Source organism: Lithobates pipiens, unplaced genomic scaffold, assembly GCF_037356315.1.
Source record: "Lithobates pipiens isolate NorthernLeopardFrog02 unplaced genomic scaffold, aLitPip1_a1.2 Scaffold_13, whole genome shotgun sequence".
Classification (NCBI taxonomy): domain Eukaryota; kingdom Metazoa; phylum Chordata; class Amphibia; order Anura; family Ranidae; genus Lithobates; species Lithobates pipiens.
The window spans coordinates 470,298,600-470,321,289 of record NW_027507718.1 but is presented as its reverse complement, the minus strand read 5'-3'; the positions used below and the strand labels follow the sequence as shown (position 1 = coordinate 470,321,289).

At 41.6% G+C, this 22,690-nt stretch overlaps 1 protein-coding gene across 1 annotated transcript in view; it reads right to left on the bottom strand.

The window, feature by feature from the left end:
• Positions 1-21,594, bottom strand: part of NOP14 (NOP14 nucleolar protein) — a 45,227-nt gene extending 23,633 nt beyond the window's left edge. Inside the window, exons 1-10 of the mRNA XM_077477878.1 lie at positions 21,326-21,594; positions 19,685-19,819; positions 17,152-17,293; positions 16,604-16,746; positions 14,436-14,570; positions 13,642-13,764; positions 12,487-12,615; positions 8,127-8,451; positions 4,928-5,058; positions 3,063-3,148 (exon numbers count right to left, since the gene is read on the bottom strand). Coding sequence (XP_077334004.1) covers positions 3,063-3,148; positions 4,928-5,058; positions 8,127-8,451; positions 12,487-12,615; positions 13,642-13,764; positions 14,436-14,570; positions 16,604-16,746; positions 17,152-17,293; positions 19,685-19,819; positions 21,326-21,523 — 1,547 coding nt within the window. The 5' untranslated portion in view covers positions 21,524-21,594. The remainder of the gene's footprint in view (positions 1-3,062; positions 3,149-4,927; positions 5,059-8,126; positions 8,452-12,486; positions 12,616-13,641; positions 13,765-14,435; positions 14,571-16,603; positions 16,747-17,151; positions 17,294-19,684; positions 19,820-21,325) is intronic.
• Positions 21,595-22,690: the final 1,096 nt, after the last annotated feature.

Here is a 22,690-nt window from a genome sequence, read left to right as displayed (position 1 = left end):
ATCCGTAGACACCCGCTATCCCATAGGGATGCATGTATGTCCGTATTTCATCCATCCGTTTGCGGATGAAATACAGAAACTTATGGTCCGCATGCGTGAAAGGGGCCTAAATATCATGATAATTTTTAGGAACCAGAAACCTGCAGAGGGAAAATTATAGGATGTCTCTAATTTTGTGTCTATTTTTTGCTAGTTCTCTCACTATGACTTTCATGCTCTCCCCTACCAGCGTCACAGACAAGCAGAGCTGACAACTCATGCCCAATAATATTGCTTTTATAAAAAACAGTAATAACTACAAGTTTAGGGGTGAGCAATTAATAGAGGACTTAAATTTAAACAAAAAGGTTTCTATGGTTTGTAATGGCAGAAATATTCAGCTGATTAAAGCGGAGCTCCACCCAAAAGGGGAAGCTCTGCTTGTTTGCCCCCCCCCCCCCGCTGCCACATTTGGCACCTTTTGGGAGGGAGGTGGGAGGAGGGAGCGGGTACCTAGTTTTGACAGGTTCACGCTCCCACTTCTGTTGTGGGGAACTGAGCCAGAAATTCAGCCCCTCTCTTTCCAGCTGCAGCCGACCCATTCACAAAGCGAAGCACGATTCATGCATGCACAGTAGAAAATTGGCTGTGAAGTCGCAAGGCTTCACTGCTGGTTTCTCTTAGCCAAGATGGTGCACAGAATTCTTCTTTCAAATTTACACTCTACTCTTTTCACAAGCCCATGTCCAGGCAAAGAAACTACTGCATTCACAGTGCAAAGATGAAATATTTATGTCTACAGGGCCGCAAAAAGCAGTTTTACTTACTATACTCCCCTGGGAGCTCCCCCTCTCTTCTCTATCTTCCAGCAGTGGACTGTCCATCAGCATCCTCCCTGTTCAATGCGGGGCTCTGCAACGAGCCTGATGACACCAGAGGACCTTAGACTGCTGGAGCATAGGGGGTGAATCTTGCGGAAATCGGTCTGAAGCAGCCCATATATTAGTCTTTTTTTTTTTCCGTTCAACCAGAGGGTTGACGAAAAGAATAAACCTGATTCCTCCATCCACACATTCAAGGTGGATGGGGGAATCCTTCCTGCTGAGCTATTGTTTTCTGACAGTAGGAAGGCTTCCTCGCCATCGGAATACACTGGCAGGAAAAATCCAACAGGGAGGTTGTACAGAAGTGGATTGTTAGATCGATGTCTATACAACTACAGTGCCCATACATGGATTGAAATTTGACCAGTCCCTATTGAACCAGACAAATTTTGATCCATGTATGTCCGGTTTTACAGCCTGGAAAGAACCTGCAGAAGATCAGTTAAGTAAAAATGCTTTTTACAGTCCCCTAGACCTAAACAAGCAATTAATCTTGAAGTCTGGGGAAGCCCCCCTGCGAGGGAGGTTTTTTCCTTGCTTGGAGTTCAGTTTTAATACTGTAACTTCTTAAATATTGTTGTGGAAATAGAGATCTTGGAGAGCTGAATTTTCTGAACAAGACACTCCACAACAACATAAGGCTTTCTAAAAAAAAAAAAAAAAGGTCGTCTTCTTAGGTGGTCTTGGTAAAAGCATGTGCACACAGGATTTATAACAGGATTTATAACTGCTAAGCAGCCAAAAAGATGATACAAAATTCATAGGCTTTATTTAACCACTTGCCCACTGGGAACTTAAACCTCCTTTCTAACCAGACTAATTTTCAACCGTTAGTGCGCTCATACTTTGAATGACAGTTAGTTATGCAACATTGTACCCATATGAAATGTGTGTCCTTTCTTTCACACAAATAGCACATTCTTTTGGTGGTATTTGGTCACCACTGGGTTTATTTTTTGCGCTATAAATGAAAAAAAGACCGAAAATTTTGTAAAAAAAAAAAAAAAAAAAAAAAAAAAAAAATTGTCATAACAAGTTATTTCTCACACACAGCATATGCATATCACAAATTACACACCAAAACACATTCTGTATGTGTATGGCAATTACTGAGTGTGAGACTTTTCACAGCCTGGCCACATATAGGTGTTCTAGGGACATTTACACATCTAATTTCTAGACTACCTCTTACACTTTTGAAGGCCCTGGAGCACCCGGACAATGGAAACACCCAAAAATGACCCCATTTTGTAAAGTAAACACCCCAACATATATTCTAAGAGGCATAGTGAGTCTTTTGAACATGTCATTTTTTTTTTCTACAAGTTTTTGTAAAATGCGGAGAGAAAAAGAAAAAAAAACTTGTGTGTGTCAAGCTTTACTCCCATTCAAACATAGTTGCTTTTATCGAAACATCTGTGTCAGCTGTGTGATAAAGGATAAGTAATAGAGAGAAGACATTCCTGTGTGTGTGTTACTGGGACATTGTCAGTACATGCAAGGATAGCAAAGTAAAACCACCCTCTAAAACAATGAGACCTTTCCAATGGCCTGTGTGTTAAAACACTGCCACGCTGCATGTCTCCAACTGCCTCTGTTATCTGTCACTTCTGGATGTACTATATCTGCCCCCCTGCCATGTGCTGTGGTTCTTCTCACCAGCCTGTACCAACATCAAAGCTGGAATGAAGATCCACAATGCAAGGTAAGGTTGCAAGTCTTCCACACACCTAGGAGTGTTTACTACTTGCAGCAGCTGGAGATAATCAGTACAGATGAGATTTAAAGTGCAGGCCACTGGAAAGGTAGAAAATAGGCCATCTTCTTTTAAAACGTTGGCTTTACTCTATCTTTGGGTGTACTGGCAGAGTTGCTTTCAATTCCAAATTGAATAACTCTTACTTGAAATCAACAATTTTATACTAAACATGATAATTTAAAATACAAAAGAGAGTGACAGCTCTAACTGCTGGTCGAATAAAATATTGCAGATGCATTTTTTTCCTAATTACCTGGCCGATAAATTATTTTATTTTATTTTATATATATATATATATATATATATATATATATATATATATATATATATATATATATATATATATATATATATATATATATATATTTTTTTTTTTGCTGACTATGATAAAGAAAGAAAATATGTACAAAACTACTGCGACCTGCTAAGAAATTACTTACAGAATCAGTTTGTCAACTGTTTTCAGATCCGGTGTTTCTTGCTCAGCCAACTCAATGATATAGTCCAAGAGGAAACCAAACAATTTCTATAAAAAAAAAAAAAAAATAAAAAAAAAACGTTGCACACAAATAAAAATATTATAGATCAGCAATCAATTCAGCAATACAGAGCAAAAGTTGGAGAAAGGCAACGCTCCAGACTGTCTACAAACTACCAGGCTAGTTATAGGACACAGTGATTCTCTAAAGGGGAACTGTAATACTTTTAGCACCCGTTCACATCGATTGCAGCTTTGAAATCCTGCAACGTCATCTGAAATAACACGGATTTCAAAGCCGCATTTCAGTGCAAATTCAGGTGAGACTTGGAAGACATGTCTATGCAAGTCGCACCTGAAATTGTCAAGAGTAGCGCAGGAACAAATTTTTAAAATTGGTACAAACAGAGCAATTGCCAGCAATAGGCTGCGACATGTGATGCGATTTTACCTGTCAAATCACATAAGTTGCTCCAATGTGAATGGGGGCTTAGATATATACATATGAAGGAGATCATCTAAATGTAAATATCCTATCAGTCTGTGGTAAAGCATATAACCATAGAGAAGGAACAACTTTTTGCTTGGTGTCCAGCCTCCTGTAGGCAAGGCTTATACTGCAGAGGTCTTCCACCACAAATGGTATAGTATATCCAAAATTTTTAACTTAATTATGGGAAAAGGTTAAATCCTCAGCCAGGTTTTTATTTTTGTCTGTGTCCCCACTGGGGGATTCCCTCTATTTTTTATAGTGTCCGGGAAGGTCATAATTTTGAGTTGTAACCAGACAAGTGTGGAAATCTTCCAATGGGATGCTTGTTTCAATGACAACTAAGTAAAAGGGGATTTAAAGTGTTTGTTACCCCAACATTTCATATTCCTGATATGTGCCTGCTGTACCATGTACTTGTATGTGAAAGTATCCTGTTCTCTTTGTATTGCTTCCTTTATGTGAAATCCCTGGTGTTCCTGCCACTCCCTCTGCTTTCCTATTAAAAACGGACCACGCTAAGCAGGAGAGCGCACTGTGGCCAGTTCTCTAGCTATGCTGGGAATTCAGCCTGCTCTACTCTAAAGATCAGATTTGTCCTGACACAACCCTGCTGCAGTCATTCACTGGGAAGCTCAGAGTGCCGCTGCTTTTCCTCCCCCCAGCTCTTATGCAGCTGAGAACAGAGGGAAAGTGATCACCGATTTAAAAAAATAAAAAAAAAAAAAAAAAAAAAAGGGGGGGGGGGGAAGAGGTATGTTTTTATATCTATACAAAAAAGTTTTGCCTTTTATTTCTATTTTAAACTGAAAGTGTTTTTTTTTTTTTTTTTACAAAGTGATTGTTTGTTTACAATCACTAACTTGCTTTAGTGATTACCTGTTGTGTCTACCGGATGGGAAATGAGGGGAAACATCTAGAATCAGGCACAAATAGTAAAAATATGAAAAATAAAATAAAACCTGCCAGGGTTTAAACACATTCCCCTACACTATTCACAAAAATAAAAAAATAAAAAGTTTTGGCCTTTAGAAAATTTTTGTCTGTAATTATATTTTATTTAGTTATGCATGCATGCTTATGAGAATTCTTAACTACAAAGGTCTGGAGAAAAAAAAAAAAAATCAACTAACCATGCTTGCATGGATTAACACATGAAATGGGCTGTGATATATCATAATTCAACTGTCTGATGATCCCTGCTCGCCATTACTTATTAAATGAAGGGTCACATCTATGGTACTTTTCCCCATTATGGACTGCTGTGGTGCCAACAATGCCCACATACAGAGGGGGAAAAATTCTTAGAAGATCTACAATTGGCCAATAGGACTTACTTCTAGCTTGGCCTTATTCCCCTCTGCCAAGCTCGGGTGGTTACACTTCTGAATCCTCTCCAGGATGATGATCTGCTGTTCTGTGGTCTTCTCTCTCAGCAGAGATTGGAAACTCTCCTGGGACTCGGGAACTGACAATGCCATAAAACACAAAGAGATAAACCAATAACTAAGAAATGTAGACACTGAATTTCACCAAGATATTATTCCCTGCAGGTTACATTATAGAGACCAAGAACGAAAAGCCTCACTTACCAACTTGCGAAATAAAAACTGTCTGTTAGGTCCTAAAGCAACCAATCTGGCTCAGGCCTGCCATGGAAAATGACAGCTCAAAGCCAGCTAGAACCCAAGTGATTAATTTGGGAGGATGTAGATGATTCTTAAAACATTAAATGTCAGGCTATAAACCAATACCAAAATGCAGATTGTTTATTAAAGTGGAATTCCAGCTTACTAACCTAACTAGCCCTAAAACTATCCCCGACCCTTCCTAACACACAGGACAAGTAACCTATACAAGAACGACACATATGCTTACCTATTTTTAGGCCGTTCCGGTCACTTGATCTGGCTTTCCTGTGTCAGTCAGTATTGCTTCAGGGGAGAGAAGGGAATGCCAACAGCGGAGGCCTATGGGTGACATTATGACTCCAGGCTTTATTAGGCATTGTTGGAGCATTCTTTCCTTTTCCCTGCAGCCACCGCTGGATGACACCCAGGAGATCACTTGACCGGAGCGACCTGAAAATAGGTAAATACACTCACCGGCCACTTTATTAGGTACACCTAGCTAGTACTGGGTTGGACCCCCTTTTCCCTTCAGAAAAGCCTTAATTCTTCATGACATAGATTCAGCAAGGTGTTGTAAACATTTCTCAGATATTTTGGTCCATATTTATATGATAGCATCACGCAGTTGCTGCAAGTTTGTCGGTTGCACATCCATGATGCAAATCTCCCATTCCACCACATACCAAAGGTGCTCTATTGGATTGAGATCTGGCGACTGTGAAGGCCATTGGAGTACAGAATAAATAAATAAAGTTGCGCTATGGACTAATTTCTTAAAAATAAAGTGAATGCTTAAAGAGGAAAGAAATTACTAAGGAAATTCTTAAAGGGTTGGAGCTGCCTATGCCTAGATCCTCCACCCTTAAATAAAGGAGGAGGTGAAAGATAGAAAATTGAAAATAAGCTTTGGCGCTAAAACCCTGTGTTTGTGCAACTCTGTGCATGCAAATAAGTGCTTTAAATATAACCGTGCTAGCAAAATATTGCTTATTTATATCTATATACAGTGCTGGTGCTGCCTTACCATACAGTGCTACATATATATTCTCTACTAAATTTATAGGCATCACATACATAAAAATTCAAAATGAACAAAAAATCAAACAAAAAATTGCAATTGTGCAAAATTACTGTGTAAAAGTGCAAATGAACAGTCCTGTAAAATATCGTGCAACAACCTGTGCAAGAATACAAAAAATTGTGCAAAAAATGTCCCAAAGAGCATCCTTCAAAATAAGAAAAGATTTTTTTTTAATATAAGAAACAATTTTTTTTATATATAAGAAAAGATTTTTCAATATAAGAAAAGATTTTTCTTCAATATAAGGACGTGCACCTTCCCATTGTCAACAATAACAACGGCCGGCGGAGTTTGTTATAAACGCGATCGAATTTTAACACTTTGTGAGTAATTTTTTTATGATGGAATAAAGATGGTATAAAAAAACTTTTTTGCACTATGGATATACTTTTCTCTCCTCCCTTATGCATTTAACCACGGAGCATACTTGGAAGTGAAGGGCGAACATTCCCCCAGCGCACCAGCAGCAGAGTCTAAACAGCAGCACAGTGGCTTATACTGTGAAGGCTCGGTTAACCCTATGAGGGTGTTTGATCTGGTGAGCGCAAACATATCTCCACAGCACTGAGTGGCGCACCGGGGAGGAGTGTTTTTTCTTCTATATTGCCTTCCTTGCACTGGTCACTTTATTCTACCACCATCCCTAGAAACACTGCAATATGCGATTTTTCAGCAACTTCTGAATGCGATTTGAAAAAAATCTTTTCTTATATTGAAGGACGCTCTTTGGGACATTTTTTGCAATTTTTTGTATTCTTGCACAGGTTGTTGCACGATATTTTACAGGACTGTTGATTTGCACTTTTACACAGTAATTTTGCACAATTGCAATTTTCTGTTTAATTTTTTGTTCATTTTGAATTTTTATGTATGTGATACCTATAAATGTAGTAGAGAATATATATATATATATATATATATATATATATATATATATATATATATATATATATATATATATATATATATATATATATGTAGCACTGTATGGTTAGGCAGCACCAGCACCGTATATAGATATAAATAAGCAATATTTTGCTAGCACGGTTATATTTAAAAGCACTTATTTGCATGCACAGAGTTGCACAAACACAGGGTTTTAGCGCCAAAGCTTATTTTCAATTTTCCATTGGAGTACAGAGACCTCATTGTCAAGCTCAAGAAACCAGTGGTGAGATGATCTGAGCTTTGTGACATGGTGCATTATCCTGCTGGAAGAAGTCATCAGAAGATGGGTACACTATAGTCATAAGTTAGGGGAGAGGTGCGGGCTAGCCACTACCGATAATCGCTAGTAAAATCCGTCAAGCTGGTTGTACCTAAATTGGTACATTTAGCCTGCCCAAACACAATTTGAATCTCAGCCTGTTCCTGCTGAACCGGCCAAGATTTGAACCGTCTATGGCTGGCATAAGAAACAGAAAAGTAAAAGATATTTATTCAACCTTAAGACATTTACTACATTTACTACTACATTTCCTAAAGGTTATCTTCTACTCTCAAGAAATTCACCAGAATTGAAACCATCTGTGCCTTTGACAGTGAAGAGAAAAATATAACTATGTACATTTTAAGGGCCACAGAAAAGTAAGACACATAGTAAAAGATATTGCACATGGATAGTTGAGGCTCTGCCTCATGTCCTAGGCAGGGCACTAAAAATAAAATAAAAGACTATGGTTATAGGAAATGTTATGCCCTGCCTCCTAGGCAAGAGGCTTAATCCCTTCTATGCTCCCTTTAAGAAAATATTAAACCTCATCAGCATGTAGTTACAATACATTAACTACAGTTGTGCCAAGCCCTCATTACATAGGGACTTACCATCAAAAGTAAATGGTAATTCAGATTTTGCCTCCATGGCTTTCTTTTCCTTGGGTTTTTCTTTTTTTTTTGGATTTACTTCTTCCTCATCCTCAGCACTATCTGCATGAGATTCCAAGTCTGAATAATTATCTGAAGCATCACTGCCTTCATCTTCCTCTTCATTTCCATCATCATCCTCCTCCTCCTCTTCACTTCCATCTGCTGCATCTTCATCAGCCTCACTACCCTCATCCCCTGTAACAGGTTCTTCCTCCTCCTTTTTATTCATGTCTCCATTTTTTTCATCAGCCTCCTCTGACTCTGGTAGATTCATCTTTCCATCCTACGAATGATAAAAAAAAAAAAAAAAACTGACACCGATAGTTATCACATCTTAATCCAGGGATCCTCAAACTAAGGTCCTCCAAGCTGTTGAGAAACAAAACATCCCATGAGGCATTTCGGCCCTCCAGTTGTTGTGAAGCTACACATCCCACGAGGCATTGTAAAACTCTGACATTCACAGACATGACTAAGCATGATGGGAATTGTAGTTTTTGAACAACTGGAGGGCCATAGTTTGAAGACCCATGCCTTAATCTATCCAAATCAACCTGGCACAGATGTATTAAGGCAAGTAAAGTCAGGAGGGTTAGTACCTGTATCAACCAAAGTGGTTAAAAAAAATAAAATAAAAAAATAAAAGAATTTTTTTCCACCATACTTACTTGTAAAATCTTTTTCTTTGAATACATCACAGGACACAAAGTTAGACCAACAGTCATTACCTACTGGGTCATACGCCATCTCTAGGTAAATGGACACTGGTAGACAAAGTCTTAGACAGGAAGTCCTACCCTATATAACCCCCCCCCCCCCATACAGGAATTACTTCAGTTTTTTACCAATCTCTGCAAGCTGGATGGGCACGTTTGTTTGAGCCCTCTAGAGTTCCAGGTCTTTAGTTCGAAAAAACGGTTCTTAAATGAATCAAGGGATTGACTGATCGGAGCCATTGGAAATAAATGGTACCCGAGCTCCACAAAGAAGACCCAAGGATTCTGCAAGGTTTTGCCTGTAATGCAACCTTTGGGGCACTGGACCCTGCATAGGGGAATCCTGGACACCACAGAGCTAAATCTTTCCTGCAGGGTGCTGTACAGGTCCAAGGAAGTGGACCCTACAACTGAAAGGGTACCCAGTCCTTATATAACCCACAGATCCGGTCTTTCTGCTATGTAGGAAGACGGATCTGTGTGTTGTTCAAGGCAGCCCACCCCCCCACACAGTTAGAAACACACAGAGGGAATACAATTAACCACTTGATCGCCCCTGTTAACCCCTTCCCTGCCAGTGCCATTAGTACAAATGTCAGGACATATTTTTTTAGCACTGATCACTGTAATAATGTCATTGGTTCCCCAAAAAAAAAAAAAAAAAAAAAAAAAAAAAAACACCCCACCCCGTCAGGTAGGTGTCTGATCTGTCCGCCACAATGTTGCAGTACCGCTAAAAATCGCTAATCACTGCCATTACTAGTAAAAAATAAATAAAAATGCCATAAATCTATCCCCTATTTTGTAGACGTTATAACTTTTGCGAATTAATACTTAAAATAAAAAAGGTGTGGTGCTACCTCAAAAGATAAAATATAAATATATAAAAGATGTTATTAATCCAGGGGTTGACAAATTTGCTTTGAATTTAGGAGCCAGTTCTTTTTTTTTTTTTTTTTTTTTTTAGAGTGGTATGGATTGTCAGCTCCCGGGGTAAGGCCACTCATTTTCACCCCCTATCCCTAACTCACAATGGAGCACCCAGTCAATAACTCCAATGAAACGCTGTTACATCAGGGTTATGGGCTGACCAGAAAGAGTAAGGCTGGCAGGTGGCACTGGCTGGCACTGGCAGGCATGTGGAACTGTCAGATGGCACTGGCAGGTGACACTGGTTTGGAACTGGCAGGTGGCACTATTAGCACTGGCGGTGGCACTGGTTTAGAAGTGGCAGGTGGCCCTGGTTGGCGGTGGCAGGTGGCCCTGGTAGGCGGTGGCAGGTGGCCCTGGTTGGTGGTGGCAGGTGGCCCTGGTTGGCGGTGGCACTAGTTGTCACTGGCAGATGGCACTGACTGGTGGTGGCACTGGTTGCCACTGGCAGGCACGTGGAACTGGCAGGTGACACTGGTTGGGATTGGCAGGTGACACTGGTTTGAAACTGGCAGGTGGCACTATTGGCACTGGTGGTGGCACTGATTGGCAGGTGGCACTGGTAGGTGGTGGCAGGTGGCACTATTGGCACTGATTGGCAGGTGGCACTTGTTTGGAAGTGGCAGGTGGCCCTGGTTGGCAGTGGCACTAGTTATCACTGGCAGATGGCACTGATTGGCAGTGGCACTGGTTGGTGTTGGCAGATGGCACTGGTTGGCACTAATTGGCGGTGGCACTGGCAGGTGGCACTGATTAGTGGTGGCAGGTGGCACTGGTAGGTGGTGGCAGGTGGCACTGATTAGCGGTGGCAGATGGCAGTGATTTGCGGTGACACTCGGCACTGGCAGGTGGCACTGACTGACGGTGGCACTGATTAGTAGTGGCAGGTGGCACTGATTGTCACTGGCAGGTGGCACTGGTTGGTGGTTGCAGGTGGTATTGATTGGCGGTGGCACTGGTTGGCACCAATTGGCGGTGGCACGGGTAGGTTTCACACAGAGCACTCTGTTACTGAAATGTAACAGAGGCACTAGTTATCACTGGCAGATGGCACTGATTGGCAGTGGCACTGGTTGGTGTTGGCAGATGGCACTGGTTGGCACTAATTGGCGGTGGCACTGGCAGGTGGCACTGATTAGTGGTGGCAGGTGGCACTGGTAGGTGGTGGCAGGTGGCACTGATTAGCGGTGGCAGATGGCAGTGATTTGCGGTGACACTCGGCACTGGCAGGTGGCACTGACTGACGGTGGCACTGATTAGTAGTGGCAGGTGGCACTGATTGTCACTGGCAGGTGGCACTGGTTGGTGGTTGCAGGTGGTATTGATTGGCGGTGGCACTGGTTGGCACCAATTGGCGGTGGCACGGGTAGGTTTCACACAGAGCACTCTGTTACTGAAATGTAACAGAGGAGCTGTCAGAATTGGGCTTAATGTCGGAATTGGCTGGTGTTCGATAGCTGCCGGGTCCCACCCACCCCGACATCAAGCTGAAATCTGATAGATCCTCCTCTCTCCGTTGCTTGTCAGTTTCACACACTTAGCGCGGCGCCGCTGAGTGTGGAGGAGGGAGGACGACGGCAGTCAGTGTTCCTGCACTGCATGTCTGGGGCATCAATAGTGAGTGGGCTGGTGGCAGCTTAGGCGCCAGGTTGCGATTTCTGGTCGCATTGGCGACCTGGCGCCTGGGGTTTGTCGAGCCCTGTATTAATCCATATAAATCCTTCAACAATGTGAACAGTATAGTGCAACGAGATGACTAATGAACAATAAATACAAACTCCTCATAAATCTTCACAAGGTGCAAAAATGAAAAAGTCCAACCTTCCGCATCCCCAGACTGCAATTGGGCCATCACAGGCTGCCTCCCTGGCCAAAATGCAATGTATGGTAGATAGGGACAGGCAAGTTCAGAACAGTCCAGAATAAGGGTTAAAGAAAGCAAGTAAAGCTGCTACAAGTATGCACAGGCACCTCTAGGCTATATATATATTTTTTGTTAATGTGGCAGCTGAACTATAGCCACTTCAGAAACTTTAGATCGCTGTGTGTAATGCACCCTAGGATGAAGAGATAATAATCTTACTTCAAATGACAGCAAGATTATAAGAATAAATTTCATTATGCCCACATTACAGCTCTTGCAATGTAACAGGGGAAGGCCTGAGTGCATAGTGAGTATATTAGAGGCTATGGCTGGAGGGTATGCCTTCAACCACACAGTTTTACAGAGCACCAAAGTCCAAGCCAAAATGTACACCGAAAAATAAAAAAGTCAGACTAGTGACTATACCTAGCTGCCAGGTTTTGAAGTTCTGCCTAAAGAGAAGATGTTCTAATAAAAACAGCTCCAATGGTGCTCTCTCTTTAGAACAACCATAATGCTCTTTGAGTTCTGTATCCTGGGTGCACACAATGTTAAACAATGATTTCCTAAAAACAGTAAGGAAACTGATCTAAGAAAATTAATAAGCCATCAACATTATAGAAAAAGTCTCCTGTGTACATAAAAAATTGCAAAACAAATGTTTTTTTTAGTCATTGGGAAGAGGTTCTAAGCATGGATGCGCCATAAGTTGTTCCATTGTATAAACATACATTTAGTATAGAGACCTGCTCTTTAAATATACCTACTGGTCACTACATAGGCTAAGCACACATTTATTAAAGCTTACCTTATAAGAAAGCATGAGGCGATCATCTTTATCCAATATGAACCCATCCATTAAATCATCTGCAGAGATGTGTTTGGACTTCTTCTTAGACTTACTATCCTCCCCTCGCATTCGGCGTAGCCTCTCAGCCTGCAATTAAAAGTATAAATCAGTTAAACAACCAACCAACAAGATCAAATCCAGTTATACAGTGTAAGGCAGTTCAGTAATCCACTTCTGAACTGAGCTGGAGGCCCTTTGGGGAATGGAAACATTGAAGCCAATTCCAGTTTGAGGAAATGTGACTACTGCCATACAACTATCCAATGTGGCTACTTCACGAACTTGTCAGCTGATTTGACTCTGAGTGGGAGAAAGCTGTATCTTCGATTGTGAACCGGTCGGATATTATCTGTGAGGAGGAATACAGCAATTGGACGAGTTGATAAGCATTCGTCGATATTAAGTGCATGTGACCCTCTGTAATTTAAAGGGTCCATACGATGAGGTGAGCAGCCAATTCTACCATTGGTGTCGATCCCCCCCCCCCCCCCTTCCCGGCACTAACTCACTTTATGCATGATCTGACTGTACACCACTGAAGATTTCTCACGTGGATTTTTTGACACATACGCTATCTTGGACTTTTAATTCATTTTAATACGTTAGAAATTATTTTATTTTCGTTAGAGCGCTGTACCATCTGTTTGATATACCATATAGTTAGTCAGGACATAAAATCTAGGTAGAACAGCTACCTAATCAAGAGCACCGCATCAACAAAAAACAGCAGCAGCTATTGTGCAACAAAAAGGTAGTCACAGAGAAGCCTAACGGATGTTCACAGGCTAGACTCAAAAAGAAAGACCAATTAAAACATGAAGAAACCCACACATAATAGGTCCGGCATTAACAGGAAGATATGGTTGATTATAACACTTTAGGGGGGGGAGGCAAAGGAATCTAATCAACCTCCTGCTGGGATACCAGTCCCTGAGCATCTATCCAAGCTGACCAAATTTTGTCAAATTTCTATGGACATTTCATACTTATAGGTCAGCTTGTATAAGCATGGCATCAATTTGCCAGCAGTCATAGGTCTGAGTGAACATGCCATCTTTTAGAACTGGAATCCAAGACTTTACAGGTAAGCAGGGGGTACCACAATTACCATACCTCTAGTTTCTGTAGTCTCTCCTGTTCATCCTTAGCAATCTCCTCTTCTGATTTCATTCTGTCTGAGGGCTGAGCCTTCATCTCAAATCCAAGCTCTCGTACAATCTTGTCATAGTCATCAGGCTGTGAAATGAGAAATCCAATACACCCAACATATAAATAGTTAGAACAAAATATTATGTAAAATGTTAAAATAAAAAAAAAAATACAAAAAAACAAAAACAAAAACAATGCTTTACAATTTCCTATGACAAAAATACAAATGACTATTTTCTAGTTCTGGCAATATAAATTTCATATAAAAGTGAAGAGAGTAGATGTAATAGGCATAAATAAGATGATAATGTAATGTAGATTATCCAGCACGAAAACTGGGCAACTATCCACTTCTGCCCGTCAGGTGACATGAAGTATGCATTGTGCCTAAAGTGACACTTTTGTCATCTCTGCCCAAACCCCAAACTCTCCAACCTGCACTTCTGAACGTCAGAGCTGCCACCAGCAAAGCCTTCTTCTCTTCTAAGATGTCTACCTCCACACAGACAGTGCCAAAGAAGACATGTTAAAATCAGTAGTAGAAAAAGATTAGCTGAACGGAGCCAACATTAATCAGATCTGGTTATACCTACCTATTACATCTGCACGTTTAGAGCCTTATATGAACTTGTGGATACTGCTGGGAGCAAAAATTACTTCATGAAGGACCGCCACATGCAGAATAATCTTTCTACACCTGGATTGACATCTATCCTGCCAAGTGTCACTGCAGTACCATCTTTTACACCACAGCTCACCTTTGGTTTTTCTGGTTCGGCCTTCCTCTCAGATTTTGGAGTCTTGTGAGCAAGTAATGTCTGTATAGCTTTCCAGTCACTGTCTAGTTTTTCTGTCAGCACCATGGCCTTCTCTCTCTGACTTTGCCTCTCTCTCTGTTAAAACAGAAAATATTAAAAACAACACAAAATAAAACAAAACATCAAAGAAAGAATTTCCTCTTTTTTTTTTTTTTAGGAAGAAAGGCAGGATTTGATTCTTCTACCCCCATAGATCTTTACTGACAATGAAGCTTAGCAGCAGGGCGATCTTCTGCAACCTGACAAGCAACGCGCACACCTGAATCGCACCACGGCTTTGGGATTACAGCCGGAGGCGATAGGCACACAATTACCTGCATTGTTACCCTAGTGTCGGGATGGCACTTATGAAATATGAGTGTTCTGAATGCTTTTAATAATAGAAATTTTAAACGGTTTTGCTCTATAAAGACTTTCCTTCCTCCTTTCCTAACTCCACGTATGGTCGTGTTTTGCCCGAATGTGTGATTATATGAGAGGTTACATCAGAAACAGCAGTGTGGAGAGTAACTCCTTTGAGTTTGATATGGAGTGCATTTGCTGGTTTATAACATGACCAGCCGTTATTTCTGGTGAGTTAGTTTGGGGTGAATGGTGAAGGATTGCACCTGGTGTCTTCTACAGTGACCAGAATAATAATTCCAAGAAGATTTCCTAAATACTTTCCTGGGAATTCTCCTTTTGGGATCATATATGAACTTTGCACATTTGTTTTTGGTTCACAGGTAGCACCTAGGTAGGTGCTAGAAGAGAGTATAGTTTTTGGTCTGCTTACCAGGAAGATGGCCAGGTAAAACGGAGTGCTCTTGGCCTACCAGGGGGCAGGATCTATTGGTTAGGTCTTCTCATTGTACTCAGGTGCAGCTCAGCTTGTCCTGACTGTCCCCCACTGGTCCAATAGGGAGACACTGGCTTTGTTACAACCCTGGCAACTGGCAGAAGATAAGTGCTGCATTGCATTGTGAGATACTGTATAAAAGCTCAGAGTACATGTGCTCAGGGGTAGTTGAGCCAGAGAACAGAGCCCAGGAGCAAGAGGAGCGATTGCCCTCTCCTCAGTGGAGGCGGTTGTGCAGCCCTAGGTGGTTGCAGGGGCCTAGAGAGAGAGAAGCTGAACCCAGAGGTCCTGCAGAGCTGACTGGAAGGGAGACACCAGGAAGGATCCGATTCTGCCTACTGTGAGTACAGATCTGTATCTTTGGGGCCTGTCGAGTGAGGGCCACCCCCTTCATCTAGAAGAATCAGTGGATGGGTGTCAGTAAAGGGGATGCTAGAGTGTCCCCTGAAGATAAAGTAGTGCATCAAGTCTGCGGCTAGTGAGAGCAAGAAGACTTAACCCTTCCATACATGTGGCTGTATGGTTCAAGCAGTGTGTCTGCTTCCACAGATAACCCAGTGAGGCCAAGTGAGAGTTGTCCTCATCTAATGTGAATAGTTCTAGTTGGAGTATCCCACTCATCCCTTCTCCCATCCACGTTCCAAATAAAATACAAAAACCCAAATACCCTGGACTGATCTTTGAGTAATGAGCAAGAGGGAGTAAGAGAGACAACAGGTGGGAGCTCCTAGAAAACAAGTGGGAAACCCTAGCAACATAGTGGGTAACCCTCAGCAACGTAGCGGGAACCTTCTGCACCTAAGTGGAAAACCCCTCCAGCAAAGTGGGAAACCCTCTGCACCTAAGTGGGAACCAGCTGCAGGTAACCAAGGAGAGACCTTTGAAATCAACATTCAGCAAGTCCCACGGGGGACACACAGCGCTGTGTTCTGGGACACACAGTTCCCAGAACACAGCGCGACCCATTACCTAGAAGACGCCACACGGAGGAGAGAAGAAAGACGATCTCCGCGGAGGAGGAAGAGGCAGATAAGGATGATGTGCCTAGCAACAGGCATTTCTGGTAAGTAAAAAAAAAAAAAAAAAAAAAAAAAAAAAATTTTTTTTTAATGATTTTTTTTCTCATTTTTAATGTATTTTCTTTTTTCAGGGTGGCCCTCCACTTTAACTTTTTTTTTGGTAAATTAAGCAATTAAGGAATAAAGTACAGCTTTTTTTTTAAATAAAATTTAATGTGAAACAAATGTATTCCACTTCAAACAGCACACACCTTCTCAGATTTTGATTTAGCGATCAGCTCCTCAATTAGCTCTTTACGGGTTTTTGGTTTTTCTTGCTCCTCTCCTATTTGTTCAGAGGGCCCTTTCCTCCTGAGAAGCCCTCCTCCACCAAAATGAGAAGCTGTCAGTGCAGCTGTAATATGAAAAAAGGGATATGAAGAAAAGAAACATTGGTTACGAGCATCAGATACAGTCCACACATTTCAGGAGAAAGAGCTGGTAAAGCCACTAAAAAGGTAATTCTTAAGCTCCTTTAATTTCATTTTTTTCTAAACAGATTGATTTTAATAAAACTGCTGAAAAAGCCACTGGCAATTTAGAATATCCCAAATTAGATACCCATTACTTATAATAAATGCAAATGGTGGGCCGCTATACACATTTGATATTTGTGTTGGGAATTAGTCAGTGGATGGTTGGATGGGGTTAGGGTGAAGGCAAGGTTAAGAAACACAGATGTGACAAAAAACCTCTCCGAGTGCACAATAAATAGTCATTCATAGATGGGCTCCTTCAATCTTTCAGTGTCATTACTCACCGGATAGCGCCCCCTGTTCATCTGTATCACTGTCACTATCCACAGGGTCATTCAGCTTTTCCAGCAAAGCCAGAGACTGTCCATAGTGAGTCAATTCCTCCTCTTCATTCAGGTTGTATACATTCTTCTTTTCAACATTTCTCTATAAGAAATAAAACATGTCCACAATAATGAATAAATATGAAAATGAGAAATGTTGATCCAATAGCAACCTTACACTCCAGGCAATTCTATTGTGAAAAAAATAACGCGCCTGCTGATCAAGACTAAAAATTATGGATGTCTCGCTGCTATGCTGACCCTAATGCCGCAAACATACGACCGGACTTTCCGGCAGAAAAGGTCAGACGGTCTTCCTGGTGGAGTTCCGACAGACATCCGAACGAATGGACTTGGCCACACACGAACGGACTAAGTCCGTTCGTTTTGAATGTGATGGCATAAGACTGGACTAAAAAAGGAGGTTCAATAGCCAGTAGCCAATAGCTTCCCTTGCGTCGTATTTGGTCCGTTGGACAAGCATACAGATGAATGGTTTTACCGATAGGAATTAAGTCAGTCGGACAGATTTGAAACATGTTCTATTTCTAGGTCCGTCTGATTTTTTTTTTTTTTTTTTATGAAAAATGATCGGATTAGCCCACACACGATCGGATTGTCCGACGGACCGATTCCGTCGGACCTAGTCTGACGGAAAGTCCGTTCGTGTGTATGCGGCATTAGAGAACAAGTTTTCAGATCAGCATAAAAACAGAGAAGTTAGCAATGGTAGACTCCATAAGACCTCCCCCATAAATCTCCATAATTTTTTTTTTTAACCATTTAACCCCTTCATGCCTAAGGGTAAAACAAATCTAAATGCTTTAAGAACAATTTTGCAAATTTGACAAGTGTTAGTAAAACTCTACATACCATCACAACTACTTTGTGCATCCAGGTGGATTATACCTTGATTTTTTTTTTTTACGACAAATTGAGCATTTATTATTTGGTACTAAACAGTTAAAGATCTAATATATACTTTTTTATTATTACTATTATCATCATCAAGGGAAAACATGCCCAAAATAGTATAAAATTTTATTTTTTTTTTTAAATGTAGCTGTATATTTATTAACCTACCACCAAAGGACAACCTAAAATAAATTCTCCTGGTATCGCAGTGATACCACATGTGTATGTTATTTGTTGTTTGTATCTGTAGTACAGCCCAGAAGCAACAGTGCTCATTTTTATCCTACAAAAACACAAATGATGCTAATTTAAAAAAAAAAAAAATTCCTGTCCAAAAAATATAGTGATCCTGACCTTTGGCCCAAACACTAACCTTGGCACTGACCTAGCTCAAACACTGATCTAGGTATTTTTTCTTATATATTTTAAAACATTTTTACAAAAAGAGAAAATATGTTCCTTCTTCCTTTCTGCAAGGAAAGATCAAGATAAATTGTATCTTTCCTCTCCTGTCACATTAAAAAAAAAAAAAAAAAAAAAAAAAACACAGTGTGGGCTTCACAGTGACTGGTTACTGTGGTAGCCAATCAGAGGCTACTACAGGGATCAGGTGACCTGCAATTGGAACATCCAAGTCCCGATCGTTAATACGGGGCCTTCGGTGAGACCACAGTCTCTGTGCTGGGAGTGTGCTACCAGCACAAAGGGAGATACGGATATATGCAGCCCCACCAAAAAAAAGCCCTACTTCTGTGAGGCCTCATATGTGTTACGTCAGCGTGAAGGGGTTAATGTGTTATGAGTGTTAAGGGTACTGATACTCCATGAATTCATTTCTCTATATTGGCTTGTACTGAATCCCCCTTATTCTTTATATACCTAGACCCATTATGGTGCGTTAAAGAAACTGACTCCGACGTACAACGAGTCACACACTACCATTTATTCACATTGCGGTGGTCTTTAGGGAATCTGGGTCCCATTACGCACCTTTCGTCTCATCTTCTCACTTAGGGCCCACCACTTCTATGTTACTGTCTCATCTCTCTATATGCCCAATAGTTAGTGCCCAATAGTTAGTGCCCTTTAATATCTTGAAGTTAAAATGTACTTGTCTGCATGGAATGGATCTAACTTCACCAAATGCAAACTACCTGTACTGTATCATGTAAGCATTGTTTCCTGGTTGTCTGTTTAAAGTTATAAATAACTAAAATGTGCATGTGTATACTTCCAATGACATATCTCTCTTAGATATAGAGAAAAGGCCTAGGTGCATTCAGAAAGCATAGTCCAGTGGGGAGTAGACACTCTCAGAATGCTTTTGTTTACCACATAATAACCAAACAATGTCAGAAATAAAGGTTTTATCTCATGTTTGCACCACATCAGAATAATTCTAAAAGCAAACTGCATTAGTCTGTTGGCACAGATCCTTACAGTGCTTCCTATGGGGCTTTGAAGTCCACTGATGACTTTACTTAGAGATGTTCTTGTGCAACACCTTTCGAGTCCTCTAATCTACTACGTAACTCTCCATGAAATCCCCAAAAAACATTTCTCCATCATCTCCTCTTACCTGTCGCTCCAATGCAAATCTCTTCATCATCTTATCCTCCGGAGTGAGTTTGGTGTCATATTCTCCAAATCGCTTATCCATAAACATCCTTGACTTCCCCCTCTGCTGGTATTCTTTCAGGAGGGTTTCCTTGCGCTACAATACAATAAACATTTCCATTTATTTTATTCATGTTACAATTACTAGATAGCACTGGTAAATGTCACAGTGCTTTACAAGGAACACTAAACCCTATGTTAGAGTCTGCCATCATGGCAGCTCACAGTCATGCAGCCACACACACAGAATCTCAGGTGGCCCTCAAAGGATCAGTCCACCCAAAAGATGATCTTTCGGCTTACTGTACATATCGAAGTTTATATTCTCAGGGAACGTGAACTGTACATATCTGCCACACTCACCTTCATAGAATTTATATTCAACATAACAGGAGTGGGCAAAGCCAGCTTGGAGGAGAAGGAGGGAGGAGGCATGAGACTCCATGGTGGAGAAGAATAGAACTAGAAACTAAAATGGAGAAATGGAATGACTGACATGACTAAACAACAGAAGTCAGCAGATGATGCATGGCTAGAGATGAGCTCAGGTGTGTTTGCATGGTCCACGTGCAGAGCCTGTCAGGAAGTTGGCGCAGTGCTGCGATAATCACAGGCAGTGAGACATTTCCCGATCTCTGCAGCCGCGCATCGGGGCAATGTCTCATTGCCTGTGATTAGTGCAGCGCCGACTTCCTGGTGGGCTCTGCACGTGGAGTTTGCGAACATGCCGGAGCTCATCCCTACTAGAGGCTCCTCCTTTAACCTTACCAATAGGGATGACCTCAGGCGTGTTCTAAACCTAATCTGAAACTGAGTGATCCCTCCAGGAAGCTGTTGCAGTATTTGGGCAATCATAAGCAGAATATGTGTGGTGTTTATATCTGAGGCTGCATGGCAGGGAATACGTCAACCGCTTATGATTGGCCAAGTACAGTGACAGCTCCCTGGCAGCATCACTCAGACTAGGATCTGAACACACCTGAACTGATGTCTACTTACCAACTGCAGGGTGTCTACTGCCCCTTGCTGCACATCCCTATGCTGGCTCCTGATAGCCTAATGTTTAACATTCAAAATACAAACAACATTTACAATTCTGCCCCCAGCTAGATCGACAACCTCATCTCAAAATATCACACAAACCGTCCTCTTAACCCCTCCCAAGACCTGCTGTGCTCTTCCCTAGTCACCTCCAGGACTTCCTCAGGGCCACTACCATCCTCTGGAACTCCCTAACCCAATCTATCCAGCTATATTCTACTCTGTCCTCCTTTAGTTGATCCCTGAAAACCCATCTCTTTGGGGAAGCCTATCCCATCTCCACTAAACAAATACATTTTACTTTCTCCATCCATTCATCTCTTAGACCCCATTCACACTACTGGAGTGCAATGACGTGTCCAGCCCACTGTTGCACCTACGTTTCAGATACCTATGATTGGTTGGCATCTGTGATAAGAGCAGCACGCATAGACACGCATGGATGCTGAGGAGGTGGCAATACATATAATTATTGTATGTATTAAAACCATTCCATACTCATATATATATATATATATATATATATAAGCATACAATATAAGATCAGTTCCATCAGGCTCACCTTCTTGAGGGCTTTAGACTTGGACACCCCCGGCAGTCCCACATCATGCTTGCTCTTCCTGCCCAGCACATTGAACTTCTGCTTGTTCACCTTCACTTCGAAAGGGTTGTCCCGGACCTCGCTGCGAGCTTTCTCCACCTTACCTGCAGCAGCTCCTGCAGCTCGGGGCTTCTTCCCCTTCTTGTTATTCTTCCCCATGTCAGCCCTGGACCTCCCAGCACACACGTGGGTTCTCCACCAGGACCGGAAGTGAAGTGAAACAGACAGAGTACGCTCTGGCCGGCCACGTGACGAACTTCCGGATTTGATGGTAAAGCCTTCGCAGCTCCATGGCTACCATGGAGTGTTTACTAGAGTCACGTGACCGCGCAGATGTGTGACGTGCACCATAGTAACTTCTCACATTCTAAGTTGTACGGACTACTTTGGAACCCAACGCAGCACGATATAATGACATTGATATGTACACAGTACATATCATTCCCCAACTTTGGAACTTGAATAGAACTAAAACCAGCCACCACTGATTACACTATGTGCAGAGTTCAGGAGTGCACTACATGGTGCAAAGTTGAGGACTGCAGTATGTACAGAGTGCAGAGTTCAGGCATGCGCTATGTACAGAGTGCAGTGAATCCTCTGTACGGAATGCATGGTCTAGGGATGCACTGTCCACAGTTTTTAACCACAACACCCTCCCATAAAGCCTCCTCGCATCTGGCTCAGCTCTAGTACCTCCCCGTGTAGCGGGATCTAACTGTGTATTTACAGGATTTACTCAGTTGTGACATGAGGCTACTTGTATATCAAGACATTGCTTGTATATCAAGTCAAAATGTATTAAAAATTTTGTTTGTCATGCAAAACGCTCTCAAACCAAGGTTTTACTGTATATGCCAGGTGGTACCAAAATGTATCCAGGAACCTCGGCCTCCTGCTTCAGGGGTTGCGGACAGGTGAGTTCACCGCTGCATGTATGGTGGACATGCCCCAAGGTTCGTCTCTCATGGATGAGGGTTCACTCATTCATATTCTCGATCACAATGGTCAATATTGTTAACCACTTTCAGACCGGACCATTTTGCTGGCTTAAGACCAGACCACTTTTTGTGATTCAGCACTGCGTTGCTTTAACTGACAATTAAGTGGTCGTGCAACGTGGCTCCCAAACAAAATTGACGTCCCTTTTTCCCCAGAGCTTTTCGTTTGGTGGTATTTTATCACCCCTGCAGTTTTTATTTTTTACGCTATAAACAAAAAAAAACAGCGACAATTTTGAAACTTTTAGATTTTTTACTTTTTGCTATAATAAATACCCCCCAGAAATAAATAAAACATTTTTTTTTTCCGCAGTTTAGGCCGATA